This window comes from Tursiops truncatus, chromosome X (genome assembly GCF_011762595.2).
Source record: "Tursiops truncatus isolate mTurTru1 chromosome X, mTurTru1.mat.Y, whole genome shotgun sequence".
Taxonomy (NCBI): domain Eukaryota; kingdom Metazoa; phylum Chordata; class Mammalia; order Artiodactyla; family Delphinidae; genus Tursiops; species Tursiops truncatus.
The window spans coordinates 12,846,076-12,864,350 of record NC_047055.1 but is presented as its reverse complement, the minus strand read 5'-3'; the positions used below and the strand labels follow the sequence as shown (position 1 = coordinate 12,864,350).

The 18,275-nt window shown below is 44.1% G+C and overlaps 1 protein-coding gene across 5 annotated transcripts in view; it reads right to left on the bottom strand.

The window, feature by feature from the left end:
- FGF13 (fibroblast growth factor 13) overlaps positions 1-18,275 on the bottom strand; it is a 525,768-nt gene that overhangs the window by 56,226 nt on the left and 451,267 nt on the right. For 4 of the 5 annotated variants that reach the window (XM_033849510.2, XM_073799664.1, XM_073799666.1 and 1 more), the window contains 2 exons: positions 8,601-8,711; positions 2,904-3,007 (listed from right to left, as the gene is read on the bottom strand). In XM_033849510.2, coding sequence (XP_033705401.1) covers positions 2,904-3,007; positions 8,601-8,711 — 215 coding nt within the window. Of the gene's footprint in view, positions 1-2,903; positions 3,008-8,600; positions 8,712-10,620; positions 11,531-18,275 lie in introns of those variants that run through there. The other variant, XM_019919080.2, reaches the window with a different exon arrangement.

Below are 18,275 nucleotides of genomic sequence, written 5' to 3'. Positions count from 1 at the left end.
TTCCATCTGTGCAGTAAATGGCAACTATACATGTTCAACCATACATGGTGTTCCTACTCTCCCTCCAAATCCAGTCAGCCACCAAATCCTCACGATTCTACCTCTGAAATGCCTCGCAAATCCCTCTCCATTCAGCCATTGCCACTGAAAATGTTCTAAGGCAGCCCTTAGTCAGCCCTCACCAAGATAATTGTCAATAACCTCCTAACAGATTTTTCTACTTGCCCATATCAGTAGCCTCTACTTCCTTTTCTTATTTTTGCTTCCTCCCTGAGGTCTTTGTCCAATCTTATTTTCTCTTTGTTAACAAAACTGCATACAGTATTTCAGTAGCAGAAGTGCCACGGTTTTATGTAAGGGAAGCTTTCCCTTTGGTGACCCTCGCTTCCTGATGAAGCAGGATATTTCATTTAGCTTTTTGGTCTTGTGTTGTTGAAGTCACTAAGACAGACAATATCCTGAGAGAGTCTGAGTACTATATTTTCATTTTTTTTTACTTTTATTTATTTTTTTTGTGGTATGCGGGCCTCTCACTGTTGTGGCCTCGCCCGTTGCGGAGCACAGGCTCCGGACGCGCGGGCTCAGCGGCCATGGCTCACGGGCCCAGCCGCTCCGCGGCACGTGGGATCCTCCCGGACCGGGGCACGAACCCGCGTCCCCTGCATCGGCAGGCGGACTCTCAACCACTGCGCCACCAGGGAAGCCCGATATTTTTAAAAAGATGATAATAAATGGAGTACCCACTGAGGATAGTGATCAACGTGGTGATGGGACCCCAAACCACAATCAGTAAGAAGTAATGAGAAGAACTGGGTAATTTATCCTGGAGAAGATTCTGATTCTTTCCTGGAGCAGACTAATTTGGGTATTTCTTCCTCTATGAACTCTAGGATTATCAATCAGACATCTCTCCTCCTTAAAGAAAACCTCGTTTCTTTTCCTTAATAGGAAACACTTACTTAAGGTTTCCCTTCCTTAATAGGAAATGCATACAAAGTGGTCCACATTTTGCTGTATATTGGCCTGCCCACCAAAGAAAGGCAGCCCATCCATCTACAATGCTGATTCCCCTGGAAAGCCTTCCTTAGAAATGAGCTCACGTTGACATTTACCATCTGCTAGAATAATGGTCAACTTGAATGGTAGGCTATGAGTTTTTGACATCAATTCCCTACATGTAATACTGCATGCCCTAATTTTCTTGAGTGGGAGCACGTGACATACTGCCTAACTTACATGCCATTTTCTCATTTTAACTTACATATTATTTGCAAACTGTTTTAAAAAATTTACTGTTGCCAGATTTTTAAAAAATAACCTTTCTCATCAGGGCACCGCAATGGTGACCACACAGCTCAGTGAAATTCTGGATGCTTTACCAGTAATGATTTCCTACGCCATCCGGTATTTACCTTCTCAAAAGTATGCCCTGTATATTCCATTTCCTTCCCATACCTGCATAGTAGTTGCAGAAAGCAGTCATTTATTTTATGAAAAACCTACCTTTGCATCTGGTCCTGATGAGGTAGTCTGTTGATCTAAATGAGGTTAATTAAAATCCTTTGTTACTAAATTGTCTTAATGCACAAATCTGAAAGACAAATCCCCTTTCCTATCGTTTATAATAATGGCCATGTATTAATAAAGTGACAGATGTCATGAAGTTTGCAATAAACTCAAATCTGGCATTTGTAAAAAAGAATAAAACCCCTGCATTTATTAAACAACAAGACAGTTGAAATGGCCTGATAGGAATGCTGATCGTGATCAGGATTTGAAGATTACGCTTCCAGTCTTTCATTGTGGAATCTGAAATGCACTACCCAGTTTACCAAATGAATAGGCCCTTTGGTCTCACTCTTCTCCCGCCCCTCTTTCCCATCTTGGTCTCTGAAAACAGAGTTATGACATGGTTTCACCAGGTCTGAGAGTCTTTCTACGTACCTGGCTTTGAAATAAATTTAAGGAACAGGCCAGGGCAAGAGTGTTTAAAGGTAACCACTTTTGCAGTTTGAGGAATAGATTTCTCTAGTCATGGTAATAGCCTACTTCAAGGCTATCTAGAAGGAAGTTTGAGAAGCAATTTTCTCCACTTTTAACATCTTATCCTTTTCTTAGAATATATGAAGTTCAAAACAAAGATTAAAAAATATTCATATATTAAGTGGTCTCCTGTACTCTGTATCTAGCTCTACTGCTAAGAATAAAATCCTAACCCTGGTACTGTACCATTTCTGCCTATGTTTAAGTGTAAAAATTTTAAAAGTTTAATGTGGCCCCAGGTTCCTAGCTGAACTGTTGCCTACATTGTTTATACATTTCTTGGAAAAAGTTTCATTTTGTACTCTGTACATTATAAACTTTTAAGAAAAGGCAAGCAGGAATTTGCAAGGAGAGATTGAACTGTGCTTGATGGAAAAACAGAATTTAAAGTAGAGACAGCAAATGTGACCTAACTGAACTGAATATAAGATACAGAAACACTTCTAAAACTGTTCTTTATGTCCTAGAGTTGATTTGAGGATGAGGTTTCATTAATTTCTTTAGGAGTAAACATGGATAAATATATGTTGAACTGAGTTATAGAAATGGCTTTGCTTCCCACAGCTGCAAAGCACTACAGCAAGACAGACCACTACATCATATGCTACCCAACCCATATGCCAATGCATGCAAATACGTGGAGTGAATCTTTGAATTTTATACCCAAAATGCTAGCTTCAGATGATTAATTAGTAATAGATATAATTTTCACTGGAAATTAATGTCTTTTCAAAGATATTTCCATCCAGACCACTCTTCCTCAAAACACACAAATCTGCAATGATAACACATATGCGGCCTATTTCACTTCGTATCAGGTGAAAACTAGAATCAAAACATGAACACAGTGACAGGCTTACCGAGGTGTACAGGTATCCCTCGCTGTTCATTGCCAAATACAGCTTGGTCTGAACTCCTTGAATAGCCACCACTCGAAGACCCACAGGGATGAGGTTAAACAGAGCTGCATCCAAAAAGAATGTGAAAACAAGGTTAGGATTTCGAATTCCATAGCTTTTCAATGTTTCCAGCAGGACTGTCTGGTCTTCCAAAAGTAATGTGTGCTTAGTAGGAATATTCATATATATATATATATATATATATAAAACACTCCAGATAGATAGGGCCTCTTCTACCTTTCAGTATTTTTTTTTTTTTTTTGCGGTACGCGGGCCTCTCACTGTTGTGGCCTCTCCCGTTGCGGAGCACAGGCTCCGGAAGCGCAGGCTCAGCGGCCATGGCTCACGGGCCCAGCCGCTCCGCGGCATGTGGGATCTTCCCGGACCGGGGCACGAACCCGTGTCCCCCGCATCGGCAGGCGGACTCTCAACCACTGCGCCACCAGGGAAGCCCCCTTTCAGTATTCTTGATTCATGGTTGCAGTCATACAACGGGGACTATAGCTACATATTTTTAAACACCCCGGAGAAAATGGAAGACAATTCCATGGTTTGTATAGTGTTGGAGGTGGGAAATCTTGATGCTTCTGTAAAGATCCAGTTCCAGGAATTGGTCTACATATTAAATAGCTTTATTTTCAACCAGCCAAGGTTTTAAACTGCTCCCTTAGACAACTGCTGAAATTCAGACACAGATATGATCTATCAGCTGGGGAGAGATTCCTAGAATCTTAGAAAAGACACTAGTCCAACTCCTTCACCTAAATTATCTGTATTATTTCCGACGCAAGCACAAAAAAAGAGTTCCAGGCCTTGAAAAAAAAGGAGTCTTACGTTCCCACAGTAGTATTTCTTAAAGAACATTTTCTAAGATTGGGTTGAGATAGGTTGTCTTTTAGTCTCTGGGAGCAAAGGTTATAGGAATAAAAACAATGAACTTGAGAGGTTTATTTATTTCATTTTTTTTTCCTAAATAGTTGTAAGTGGGCAGCTGGCTGGTGCCCAGGAGGCCTTCATTTCTCCATTTGAAGGTTTGATTGCGTGAAACTTACACCCCGGCTCTCCTCACAATCACACACCACTCACTGGATGAAACCAGTGGGCGTCTTCCCCCTACCAGCTGTCTACTCCCTCCTACACCAGGAATAAAAATAAAACAGTACATTTTTAAAACGTAGTGCTTGCCACACACATCTTTTGAAAATAGCCTGTGCACCTTTCTCTCAAGAGTCCTAGACCAATGTTGACGATTTTTGCCTTGGTGTGTAAGTTTATGGAGGATGATAAATTGGTCTGCTATCATTCCTGTGAACGAGAACGTAAAGCAGTCACCCCGTGGGTAAGAATAGTTTCTCTCAGATCTCTTATCTTGGTGTATGTATATTCTACTACAGTAGGTGGGGTTACAGAGTTGAGAAATATTAATGAAGAACTCAATATTCCTTGGTGAGCCTACAATGTACCTTTCCCTTAAAGTCAGCGTGTCACCAGAGAGGAGCTAGGACATTGTACGGTTCAAAATACAAGTGTTCCTACCACACGCCACTGATGGCATTTCATTCAATACTCATCATATTTGAAGCTGTGCCCTTCTGCTACGTGAGGTGAAGGAAAGTAATTGCACAGACTGCGAGCCAGGATCTAATGCTATATTTGACCATGCAGTGCCCAGGAATGAAGTCTGATCTCATTGAGCATGTCACGTATACGTTCTATCTCTTTCTGTTGATGGTACCTTGCTCACGGCAGGTGCTCAACACACATTTGTGGACTGCTAGCAATCTGCATGGTGAAACCATGATAATATTACATTTTTGGAATGTAATAGATCACAATCCCATTATATAAAAGCTCATAGTTTTAAATTCTGATATCTAAAAAACCAAATGAAACCAAACAAAAACCTCCATATGGGTTTGGCTTAAAAGCCAAACCACTAGACAACTAGAACACCAGTGTATGTCTGAATCCTAGTTTAGTCAAACTAATAGATGATAACAGATGATAGATGACAGGTAATAAAGGGCGCTCAGAATTGTTTCTAGAACTTCAAGTTTTACAATATTCTGAACCTTCTTAGTTCTCTGAATGCAGGTGGTAACCAGCAAAAACCAGAGAAAGAGAGAGAGAGAAATATTTGATTTTCACCGTGTGCCCCAACTCCTCTCTGATGTGGGTTTTAATGGGCAATAAAATGCTTAAGTCCCAAACATCAGATAGCAGTAGGAGGAAGAGAAGCAAAGAACATCCGTAACCCATGCCCGGCATTATGTATTCCTGAATAATGGTATGAACTCTATAGCGGCCATGGATTTTTCACTACGTACCATAAATTTCTGTGAAGCCTGATTCAGAAACAAAAAATACCACTCTAAAATAAAAAATTGAAGAGAGCAGCAAAAGTGGAGAGTGACGGGTGATACCAGTCCAATCTTTTTTCTTTCGACATTCAAGATAGATCATAAAACAGGTTTGTTTCAAGTCTGTCTAAAGGGACAGTATTTCCAGATAAAAATGCAAAGAAATTACATCAAGGGTGAGCTTGCACAGGTTCAATATTCTCCAATATGCCTTTGCTTCTCTAAGTCTGGAGTACTTCATGGACTTAAGATATTATTTTGATTAGGATGAAAATATGCTGAACATGAAAACAACTGATTTTATTTGTGTATCTAAAACACATTCATTAAACACCTAATATCTTTTTCCATTTCTGCCAAAATTTTGAAGATTTTAATAAATAAAAGGGCCTTCGTTTCTTGTTTTCTGTTGTGTCTACGTAAAAACAAACTCCTTCTACCTCGAAGGGACCATTTTTCTCAGAGATGTGCACACAGTTGGCACTCAGTGTTTGCCGAATACGAAAGCGAGGCCATCCTTTTTTATCAGTTGGGTTAAGATCAATTTCTCAAAGGGAGTAATTTAAAAAGTATATATTAATGTAGATTGGAAAGAGCTGACCCATTGAACTGGTAACACTACTGGAGTTTTGAAAGGAAAGCTGCCTATTCTAACATCGCCCTCATTGAACCCATGGCAGATATAATAAAACCACTCCCTTGAAATGTCTATCATCTTTTCCTTTTCAGGGGGCAATAGATAATTTACAGTGGTTGACTTGCTCATGATGAGAGTTTATCGGACTAACATTTATCATTGTACTAAAGCTACCTAAGGTCAGCTTGAATGCATAACATCAAACATATGTTTTCAGAAACAGATGTATCTGGGTAAACGTGAACTGATTTGTTTTACCATGATCTGGCTTACCGTGTCAGAATTAAAGTATCATAAAATCAACCACGTTGAATTAAGCGAGAAAAAAATGAAAAATCCTAAAAATTAATAAAAATATAAACATAATACCAGGAATGCATATTAAGGAAACAGTATTAAAATGAAAAAGTGATAGTTGGGAAAAAAAACTTGTATTTTTGTTCCACTCATTTAAAATAATTAATTAAATAATGAATGCCAAGAAAATTGCTTGGCTTGGGGAAAAAAAGAAGCCATCTGCATGGCTAAACTTCCATTTTAATGATGATCATTTTAATGATCACTTTAACCATTAAACATTCTTGTTTCATGATGACTTACACCCTACAGTGTACTTAAGTGGGAAGAAACGCTAGCTCTCTGGCCCCTGGTTATACTTGGCAGCATGGGTAGAGTGAAGCCCCACAGACCTGCTATTTATTTTGAGATACTTTTCATCTGTATGCTTCATGTGATGGTAATACCATCAGCTGACTCACCTCTCATTATTTCATTGTGTCTAAACACAGATTCTGTCTCTTTAAAGGCCTGACAATATCATTAGTATACAGAAATGCCATGCATATCAGTCAGTTATAAGACAACTGAAAGGCACAAGCTATGCATATGCAAGAATTGAAAAGTAAAACCCACTACCTGATTCCACAGTTAAGAAATGGAGCCTTGATTTACATACATATATGTGTGTGTGTCTGTGTGTATATATCTATGTGTGTGTAACATCCTAAAATGACTACATACACAGTGTGATCTTGATGCGTGTGCCATATTGCTGTTTATAAACAAATGAATTGTCTGAGTTTTTTTTTTTCCCTTTTCAGGAAACGCATGTGAACACTGGACCCAAAATAAGTTTTTCACTGATTTCCATCTGCAAAAAAAGTTAAAAGTAGATGGGGGAAAACCTGACCGGGTGGGGTTCATTCGCAGCTGATCGTGAACTTCCAATAATGCCCAACGAATCTGTTTCGCTGAGGCACTTTGGAAAACGGAGCAGCTTACATCCCCTAATTTCTTTCCCAAACACCGATTTAAACATACAATTTATGGGAATGTTTTATTACTGGTCATAATGGACTCATGTCTGTTATAGGAGTGCAGTAAAACCCTCTAGTTACCCTTGACTCATTTTTTTCAAATAGAAGAAAGAGTATGCATGAAAGAACATCTAGCATACTCATTGTAGAACTTCAGTACCACAACAGTAACACTGCATTTTGCAAAACAGTGCCAAAAAACTAGTAAACCATTTAAGTATAGAACTTTTTCACCCTAGGTACCAACAGAGCTTTCTTTAAGGGTAATTAAAGGTGACTTCCTCTTGAGGTCTTGCATTGGCCATCAATCAGCCCAGGAAGCTTTCTTAAAGGATGTGAAACTCTTTTAACACTCAACATTGGAACCCTTGTCTATGGCTTTGTTGTCTCTAGCCCCACATCTCTGAAAATGCTGCAGAGGACTTGTTAGCATTCAGATGGGCTTTCCTTGGCAATGGGACTATTTCTGGGAAAATAACAAAGCCTGAGGGAAATGCAATATAAATTAGGGAAAATCGGGAAGGAGTGGTGAGAGCTAGGTGGCTTAGCCTCATGGAACATTGAATAGGTCTGCAGCAACCTGCTAATTGCAAAACCCCACCAATTATTACCATTGAAGAGGGCGTTACTATTTGTGAGTTTATGTTTTGATGACTCCAAATAAATAAAGCATATGTAACAAAAGGTTATATAATATCTTGGAATCACTATCCTTCAGTAATTGGAAATAAAATTGACTTTCTTTTTGATGTGTTTCTCTTTTAGGTTCACCATGATGGTCTCCAATTCGGTCCTAAGACCACGGATAAAAATAAAGCACTCAAAGAAATGTCTTTACCCACCTGTGGAGGTATCTCAGTGTTAAAATCCCAATTAGTCTGAGAGTTATCAGTGTCTGTGGAGGTGGGGGGAGCAGAAGTGAAAGCTTGTAATGATGAATTCTCCTGACATGAAACCTCTCCTCTCTCTTGGGATGAGACCGGTTCTTAAGAGTAGAGATAACCGTGCTATTTCAGGATCAGTGTGTGGGTGAGTAAATTTTCTGTGGGAAAAAAGTAATAAAATCCAAAGGACAGCCATAAATCTATCCAGATTACCATGGAGATGACATTTGGATTGTTCTTTAGAATGGTGTCAACATTATTTGCTACAGTTCACTATTCTAGATATTTTCATGTTCCCCTTCCTTTAGGTTAACCTGCTGAAACAGGATTATATAGTGTTGACTCTATTTTGGATTTGCTTTGGGATTTAGCAAGGGTTGTTAATTTAAAAAAAGAAAGAAAGAAAACACAATGTCAACAACATGCTGGGATATACTATTATTTATTTTGCAGTCACTTACTGTAAGTGCTGTCCTCATCTTTCGTGCCATCAATGGTTCCATCTGCCTGCAGCTGCAAGTGGTAACCTTGTCGGCTGTATAGTTTGGTAACTATACCCTTAAGCTGAGGCTCTGCAAGGAGAAGGATGGTTTGGATCAATTGATAAGTTGTACATATATAGTTGAAAAGACTCAGATTTCAGAACTCTAATTTCATTTAAAAATTTTAGTGGAAAAGGTCAGATGACACTTTTAAAGAGTCCCCTGAAAGAAAGAAAACAAACCAACAAACTCCAAGCTTCAGAACCAATCTCCGAACTGAAGAAACATTTGATTTCTACCTGGTAACACTGGTAAAGCCCTAAAGCTACTGACAGCAGAGACAGTTTCTGATAGCGTGTCCTTTGGCTTACAGAGTGGCACTCCATCTCATTGAGCATTCGAAATGGGTTGGCAAATGGCATATTCTGCCTTTTAACAACGTGCTACTTCTTATGTGGAAGGAAAAGGAGAAATACTAAGATGATTTAGAGTGGGTTTACCAAGCAGGGACCAAAAACACACTAGCAAAGATTTCCCTCAGAAATACCACAATTAGAATAAAGAACTCCCTCCATTCTAAGAAGGTTGAAAACGCATAAATAACCCGGAACCCCATCAAAGGACTTCTATTTAGAAAATTGAGCCGCGATACAAAAAAAGGGGGAGGGGAGAATAAAACAACCATTATCATACCCTATCGTATTAATTATCCTTAGGGAAAATGGGTGCAAAGGGCAGGGGTTTTGTTGGTGCGGAGGAAAGAAAATTAGTTCATATTTATTTTCAAATTTCGTTATCAAATATAATTATCCAAAATATTCTCAAAATGATTTTCAATTATGAATCGCCATAGATTAATGAAGTGCCTCATTTATCAATAACAGCCATGTTATCCAGAATTTGCTTTTATTGAATACAGACACCTGCACTGAAATGATATTTACGTGATTATTCAGGCCACATAATCATGCTTTGCCACCGCTTAAACCTGTTTAAAAACAAGCCTAATTTACAGCTAATGCCTTAAAAACTTCGAGCGAGCAGAAAATGTGTGTCTGCATTTCTATTCCAGGATGTGTAGAACACACAAATAGCGAAATAACAGATTGTTGAATAAGTCTGAAATTCTGTGATATTCGTCTAGTAAAAGGAAGGAAACAGCTTAAAGGATACATTTGGTTGAGAATAGCCAAATAAGCTGCCTCTACGCCTGAAGGTCTACCTTGACGCAACCCGACACCTCTAGCTGTGTGAATTTCCCCTGGCACCGGAATACCGCGCTACTCTTCTCACTGAACAGGCTCAAAAGGACCCACGATCTGGCTCTGAGTTTAAACTCTCTTGAATCCTGCATTTTAGTAGCAAGTAACCACAGTTTGACTAGTCTCAACCAGATCACTAAGCTCTTTGCCACAGGTTCTAGGAATCCACCCCCTTCTCTCCAGCAAATATTTCAAAGCTGCACCACAAGTCTGTCCCGATAAGCTTAAAAGTGATCAAAGAAACAGAATGCCTAGATAGCGGAAGCCCACGGCCCTTGGGGGTGGAAGCTGGAGGGGAAGGGTCAGAGCTTCGGAGGTGAAGGCAAGGGAGGGATTCCCCGGGTTTCCTGGGGTGGGGGGTGGGCAGGGGTCTGCCCAGCTCCGCGCCTGCAATTAACACGCCACTCACGCGATAGCCACGTCTGGGTCACGCCTGCCCAGAGCCCACGGGCTTGCACACATGTGGCCTGTCTGAAGCTGACTGCGCGCCCGCTGGGCAGGGTATGCCCCCAGGCTCTGCGCCTGTCCCACGGCAGTTGCAATGCAGCAAGCCTGTTACTGTTACGAAGGAGGCGAGAAAGCGATCGCTTCCCACGCACGCACACCGGCTAGGTGGCCACATCCGCACTAGATGGGCCGCCGACAAACTCACCTCCGCTTCCATCCACGCCCCCCAGCCCCCTCCACACCCGTAAAGTACGGGGGGGCGAAAAAGCCAGCCAAGAGCCCCTTCCAACCTGGTCTCCTTCTGCGCCTCTTCTTGGAGCCGAAGAGTTTGACCCGGGAAAAGACGTTTAACTTGTTCTTGTCGCAGCTGGTCTTGCCTTTGCTGGGGCTGCTGACACACTTGCAGGCGTTCGATTTCTCACGCTCCCGGGCTTGTCGCTTCTGCCGGATGAGCGAGCTGGCGATAGCCGCCGCCATGGCCACGACGCCCACCACCACCACTTCTTTCCGGGCCCCTCTCCGGGTTCGCCTCCTCCCCCCGCTCCTCCGCCGCTCGTCCGCTCGGTCTCGCGCCTCCGCCGCCTTCGTCTCCGGAGCCGGCGCTCGCCCGGGCTGCTCCGCGCTCGGGCTTCAGCCGAGGAGGGGGCTCAGCATGCCGGCCGAGCTCCTCCGGCGGTGGTCCGGATCCCGCGCGGGCTGCCGGCTGCCTGGGTCCGAGCCGACGCCACAGCCCCGGGCCGGGATCGCGGGCGAGACTGCCAGGCGGAGGCAGAGCTGCGCGAGTGCGTGCGCTCGGCCCCTGCGCCCCGAGGACACTGTGCGAGTCCAAGTGGCTCGGGTCGGAGTTTGGCGGCACCCACCGCCCGGTGCCGCGCGGCGGGGGCCGGAGGAGGGAGGCAGGCGGAGGGAGGGAGCGCGGGCGGGAGAGAGGCCGGGAGCGCGGGCGGCAGCAGGGAGGGGGGGATGGAGGAAGCGCGCGGGGGAGCGCGCCCTCGCCCTGGCCCCTCCGAGCCTCCGACTAGTCCTTGCAACTTCTTGGCCTGCCGATCGGGAAAAGTTGGCCTGTGCCAGCTTTCCGACGGGGCTCAAACAGGTAATGGCCTTGCATCTTCGCTGCCGCCGCTGCCGCCGCTACCGCCGCTGCTGCTCTGGGCGCGGCACAGACTCAGTATAGGAATTCCGTCGCCGCAGGCACCCTCCGGAAGAGCGCGACGGCCTCCCGCGGCCCCCTCCCCCGGCGGCCCCTCCCTCCCGGAGCCCAGCCCGCTGGCTCCCTGCCGCGGGCCGCCCACCCGCCCCACCCCCCAAGTCCCCGGCGGGCCGCTCGGGCTAACACCTGTAGGGGCTCAATCTCCCAAACCCTTCTCCCCTCCTCTTTCCCGAAGGAGCTTAGGGAGGAAACAGTGATGGAGGAGGCACTGGGATGAGGCAGTTGGGTTGGAGGAGCCGGGGGTTGCTTGGCGATGGGGGCGGCGGAGCGGGATGTTCCGTTAGTGTGTGACTCTTAGCTGGCCAGGTTACGCCCGGGCTGGAGCCCCCGCCCCAGGCTCGGACTCACAACACCCACTCCCCTCCAAACACACACTCGCTGAGGTTTTTCGCATGGCGACACTTGTAGCCATCGAGGAAGGAGGCCGGGGCTCGCAGACTGCTTTAGCCCCCGCGGCCGCGGCAGCAGCAGTAGCAGCGGCAGCAGCAGCAGAAGGCACTGCAGAGCTGCGCCCGCACGCCACGCTGCCACCCGGTGCTTTTTGCTGACTTTTCATTTCAGGCCAATTTGTGCGGCCCGAACCCCGTTTTTCCCCTCCACAAAACAGAATGCGCCCCCTCATCATTCTGTTCGGCTTTGGGATCCAAACAAAGAGCTCGGGTGGTGTACCACAAGCAGTATCTGGGAAATGCAGGGCTGAGCCTCTTTAAGCTCTGGCGCGTCTCCAACACCCTAACTTTCCCCACCCCCTCAAGCTCAGGCAGCCTGCCTCCCTTCAATTCAGGAATCAAGTCTGGCTTGTTGCTCACTTCGCTCAGTTCACAAGTTCTGTCCCTTCCCTGTTCTATATTTTAATCTGGAGAAGAAAGAAGGAATTTTGAGGTCAAATGTAACAAAAAGAATAGTCCGTCCACATCTCTCCCTTCAAACAGACATGATGGTTTTACTATGTTAACTTGATTTCTGATGCCAGAAAGGAAGCCCCCCAATAGTAAGTCTGCTCCAACGTGGAGCTACCACTATGCTGTTTACTGGACCTCCACCCCTTTGCAGATCTTTTCAGAATTGATACAGATGCACAACCAAATGCCTAGACTCTGGTCCTTTCCTGAGCTCTTTTGCCTGAACCTCAACTAAGAAACTGAAATCTTTCAGGCTTCTTAGCCCATCAGAGTTGAATCACTTGAACCTTCTGTAAATTTCATTGCTCCACCGGGGAGGCTGCTGCCACCTCCCTTCCACCTTTCTCCAACCTTGAAGTGTCTCTTGCCCTGTCAGAAGCACGATTATGTGTCTGCTAAAGTGGGCGGGGGTGAAAGTGCAGGGACTGAAATGGATAGATACAGGAGAATGATGCCGAATGGTCTGAAATCCCCTGCAGGTTAGTCTACTGCTCCTTTGTGCTTTGCACTTTCCCAAAAGGAAGGACAAGGTAGGAGAGTTTTAGCACCTCAAGCCCATCGAAGTATCTTCAGACCTGAATTCACAGGGGAAAAACCCTGGTCTGCTCCCACAGAACTCTGAACACCTTAAAAATGGGGACTGGGGCTTGGTCACCACTATATTCCCATCTCCTGGCACAGTTCCTGTCACATGATTTATGCTCAATAAAAGTTTATTGAAAATAATTGACAAATGACTGATCGATACTGATTCTGAAGGGTAGGAAGATGTTCCCTGGCTCAGAGTGTATGTGATTTGAATTCCAAGTACCACGAAGGGAAATAATCTCACCAAAAGAGGGGTCAAAAGGAGCTCTGACCAGGACCAAATATTTGGGGTGTGGGACGGACAGTTATGAGATTCCTACTCACTGGCCATGTTTTTACCTTCTGCTGAGTACCAACTCCAAGGGCCTTTTTTTTTCTTTCTTTCTTTCCTCTTGCTTCTCTCTTGGGACCTTGAACCAAAGCAGGCATGACAAAGCTAAAGAAAGACAGAGTTCTGATTCAGGCAAGGGAGAGAACTCGGGAAGAATGAGGGAATGATACTGAGAAAATGAGGAGGGCTTTCCCGGGCTCTTTCCTCCGCTTCTCCACCGGGAGAGCACTCATTGTTTGCTTGTCCAAATGCCATTCACAAGGTATTTTCAGGTGGGTATTTGAGGTAGACAGGCACGAAGAAGACTTCAGGAATATATAATGAAGAGGAGGGGCACGTCACTACAAAGTCACAAACACAAACATGTAAATACGCCAGCTCTGTCACTAACCCCTACCCACCACCTCAGGCTTTTTTTTTAAAAAATACATTAGAGAATTAAACTCTATGCCATGAGCATGGAACCACTGGGTCACAGCTGATAACCAAATGATTCTATGGGTGTTTATAGATATCTTTCTTGCTCTAACGTCTCTTGAAAAGTGAGAGGTATGGGGGAACCAGACTCTGTGTCCCATGTCCCTGTCAGCCCATAAAATGTACTTCTGCCTATTTATATCCCCCCTTTATTCTTTCAACTCCATGGACAGGAAAACGAATGACGTGTGATGGGTGAGACTGGAGATAGGGGCAGCTAACTCTCTGTGGTGTGTCTGCCTACAGACCACATGTGTTCTCCTGTCTCCTTCAGTGAGAGAACTCACAGAGGTCTATCACTGGAGAGGGATCATGGTGGGCAGGGGGTGGCGGGGAGGGACTGAATGAAAGCCATTTTGACTTTGGGTCCAAACTGTATTGTACAATCACGTTAACCACTAATGAAGCAGATATTTTCATCCTTTCCTAACTCTCGTGTGTATTTCTCAGGTGCCCTCAGAGAAGAGTGTGACTATAACTCTGAAACGCTCAAAGCAGATCTCTGCTAAAACCCCATTCATCTTTTTTATTTCTAAGAGATTTTTTTTGATGTGGACAATTTTTTAAAGTCTTTATTGAATTTGTTACAATACTGCTTCTGTTTTATGGCCGCGAGGCATGTGGGATCCTAGCTCCCTGATCAGGGATTGAACCTGCACCCCCTGCATTGGAAGGCAAAGTCTTAACCACTGGACCACCAGGGAAGTCCCAAAACCCCATTCATCTTGGGAAGGCAATAATGAAAGAAAGACTCGCAGGCCACCCTAGAGAAGCATATTTTGCCTTTCCTTTCTGTCTTACTGCCACCCCAGGCCAGCAGCATGACATTTCAGTGGGAGGATGAATAAAGAACATTCCTTTGACACTTCCAAAGTGTCTTTTGCTCCTGTCTTGCTCTGCTCCTACCAGTTCCCCCTGCGCCCTTGTTAGGGAAATTCCTGGATCTCCTGCAGATCCAGAGTTTCAATTCTCCCTGCCTAACTCCAAGGCTCCCAACTCCTCTATGCTAGGTGGGCCTACTCGCTGCAGCTCCTCCCAGACCTTTGCTCCCCACTGCCCTAACCACCAAGCTCTCTCCTCCATCAGATTCAGGAAGAAAGCATCCTTGGCTCCTTTCTCTAAGTCAACTCACAGAGAGTTCTAGCCTGGGAGACAGGAGGCATACCTTTGAATCCTGTCTCTACCACTAACTGGCTGTGTGACCTTGGACATGTCGTATCTCCTGTTGGCGCTTCATCTTTCCCACCTTTATTTATTTTTTAAAAAATATTTATTTATTGATTTGGCTGGGCCAGATCTTAGTTGCGGCATGTGGGATCTCTTAGTTGTACCATGCAGGCTCTTAGTTGTGGCATGTGGGATCTTGTCCCCGACCAGGGATCGAACGGCCCCTGCATTGGGAGCATGGGGTCTTAACCACTGGCCCACCAGGGAAGTCCAAGTTTTCCCATCTTTAAAATCATCCTTGAGACTTGATGAATGGCTTTCAAATCGTACCCTGCAGAGCCCTAAGAGTACACAGATGTAAGTTCCCTCACCCGTGTTTCAACCATAGCACTTCTTTCCTCTCTTTTATATATTGGGACTCATTGTGTGATTTCTTATGAAAAAGATAAAAATAAAAAGATTCCACTACTAAAAACAAAACATTTGAAGACCTCTGGATGAGAGGTTCTGGAAAGTCTTTTGGGCCCTGGGAGCCTATGATTTTTCTGCCTGTTCCTCCTACCTCTTCACCTTGCCCTCCTCACTTGCCCTCTGCCCTTTCTCTTCCCATCCCATCAGAATATAAACTCCACATGGGATCCCCAAGGAAAATACGAGTCTCCTCGGCTCCATTCTTCACGGGTTCACTTGAGAAGCAGGCTTTGGCATTCTTTTCAGGGAGAGTTATGTGAGCTATCAGAGCAGAGAATGCGATTGTTGTCTGCCAATCTCTCTTGGCAGGCCTTGGCGGAGCTGGAAAGAAGCTGGGGGGACCTGCTCTCAAGAGGCATCTCCAGGAGAGAGGCAGAAAACCAAACAGATGTGACTGTGATGAGTAAAAATGAGAGAATTCAGACAGCCTCATCAGGAGCAGCCTCAGTACTTTCTGAGCAGGGAGGAACTGGCTGTCTTTCTGAAAAGATTTCAAACACCCTTCCTCCATGAAGTGAAGATAAACATACTCAGAGCCACTTGCCAGTTGGCTCTCCAACTTCACTGACAGTCCATCAAAACATCTCAGTGACCAGCTAGTTACCAGGTCAAGGACTGATGATGAGCTCAAAGGGAGGGAAGGGGGGCAGGTTCAAGTGCACCATGGTCAAGCAGCACTGGGATCCAGCTGGTAACTGAGTAGGGCAGCAGAGGGGGTATTGAAGAGACTGGGCAGCAAGTACCACCTTTTGTCGTCTATTTAATTATGTCCCAAAGCTGAGAGAAACGACTGGATAGAAATACAAATGAGGAGATTAGAGAAACGCCATTAGCAAAGGCTCCGGCCACTTAACTCCAACCAGGAAGAAAAATGAAATTTAAGGAAATCTCGTCAATGTCACACTGGAATTCTAGAGACAGAAAGAATGACTACTGTATTCTGTAACATAACCTGACAAATGTATTAGCTGGCAAAGAGTCTCTCCTAGTCAGATCATTTAGGGGAATTATGCTTCAGAAACAAAGATCTCCAGAATCAATTTTTTTAGCAATTGATTGGCTCTCTCCTGATTTGCATTCGGAATGAAAAGCCAGGGAACCCTAGGCTTGCACTGCTCTAGAATAGTGGGGTTGGTCTTCATTATGTCCCCTTTCTTAGATCATTCTCTAAATACTTAAGCTATAGAATGTACTGAAGCCACCTCTGGTTTATATTTAAATCAAATAAATAAATAAATAGATAAATAAATAAATAAAATCAATTGGGAACACACTAATTAATTCTGATCCTTAAGAGGAAAAATCCTATAACCCATATAAAAATTTCATTGTGCAGTCATAATTTACGAACATTAAAACCATAAAGCACCCTGATGCTATTAATCATATCTATGAATTCAGCTCCTTGCCATTTTAATTAGCCATAGCAGCTGCAACATCAAGAGTTCAAGGTCCCTGATTACCTGCTTGGTCACTTTAATCAAGAAAACCTGGAGAGGACATGGAAGCAACCTAAGTGTCCATCATTGGATGAATGGATAAAGAAGAAGTGGCACATATATACAATGGAATATTACTCAGCCATAAAAAGAAACGAAATTGAGTTATTTGTAGTGAGGTGGATGGACCTAGAGTCTGTCATACAGAGTGAGGTAAGTCAGAAAGAGAGAGACAAATACCGTATGCTAACACATATATATGGAATCTAAGAAAAAAAAGTGTTCTGAAGAACCTAGGGGCAGGATAGGAATAAAGATGCAGACGTAGAGAATGGACTTGAGGACACGGGGAGGGGGAAGGGTAAGCTGTGACGAAGTGAGAGAGTGGCATGGATATATATACACTACCAAATGTAAAATAGATAGCTAGTGGGAAGCAGCCGCATAGCACAGGGAGATCAGCTGGGTGCTTTGTGACCACCTAGAGGGGTGGGATAGGGAGGGTGGGAGGGAGATGCAAGAGTGAGGAGATATGGGGATATATGTATACGTATAGCTGATTCACTGTGTTATAAAGCAGAGACTAACACACCATTGTAAAGCAATTATACTGCAATAAAGATGTTTAAAAAAAAAGAAAGAAAAAGAAAACCTGGAGAAAAATATCAGATTGCTGGTGTGGAAGTTTCTCCCTTGATCATTCGGAGAGAGGAAGGATCACAAGAAAATGAGCTTAAGCTTCAAGATGTGGGGATTGAAGTTTTGTACAAGGAAAACATTCTTTTCAGGAGGGGTTGTCAAATACCATAGCTGATTGCTGATTTTCCTATAGAAGCTTTTGTGACTACAACAGAAACCTTATCTACCTTGGTGGATATGTGGACTCAAGGCTCTCGTTCTGTCATTAAAACTACACTACTATTCACATACCCATGACCTGCAACCAAGGAGGGGTCACGAGGAAAAGGGTAGCAACACCATTGCTGAGAAAGCGTAAGGTCCTGTCTCATGGGGCATGGAGATAACTAGTGCCTTTGCCTTTGGAAGATCATATTGGGTGAACTTGGAACATGTGGGTCAAGGCAGTCGCACCCATTTTCTAAAGTTTCTCTCGTTTAACGTGTGGGTAATACTTTGTACATACAATACATTTATTCTCTACTACATGGTTTGCCCCAGTGGTGACGGAGCATGCAGAGCCAGCAAAAGCACCAGCTTCTCTGAGATCGATTTAGTTTTATTCGATAATATTTGAAGATCTTGAAGGAACAGTTGTTATTTTATGAGGTGACTGGTGGCTAACAAACATAAATGAGGTGTTTCTATGATGAAACACTTATGGCAGATGAGAAATGTGCAA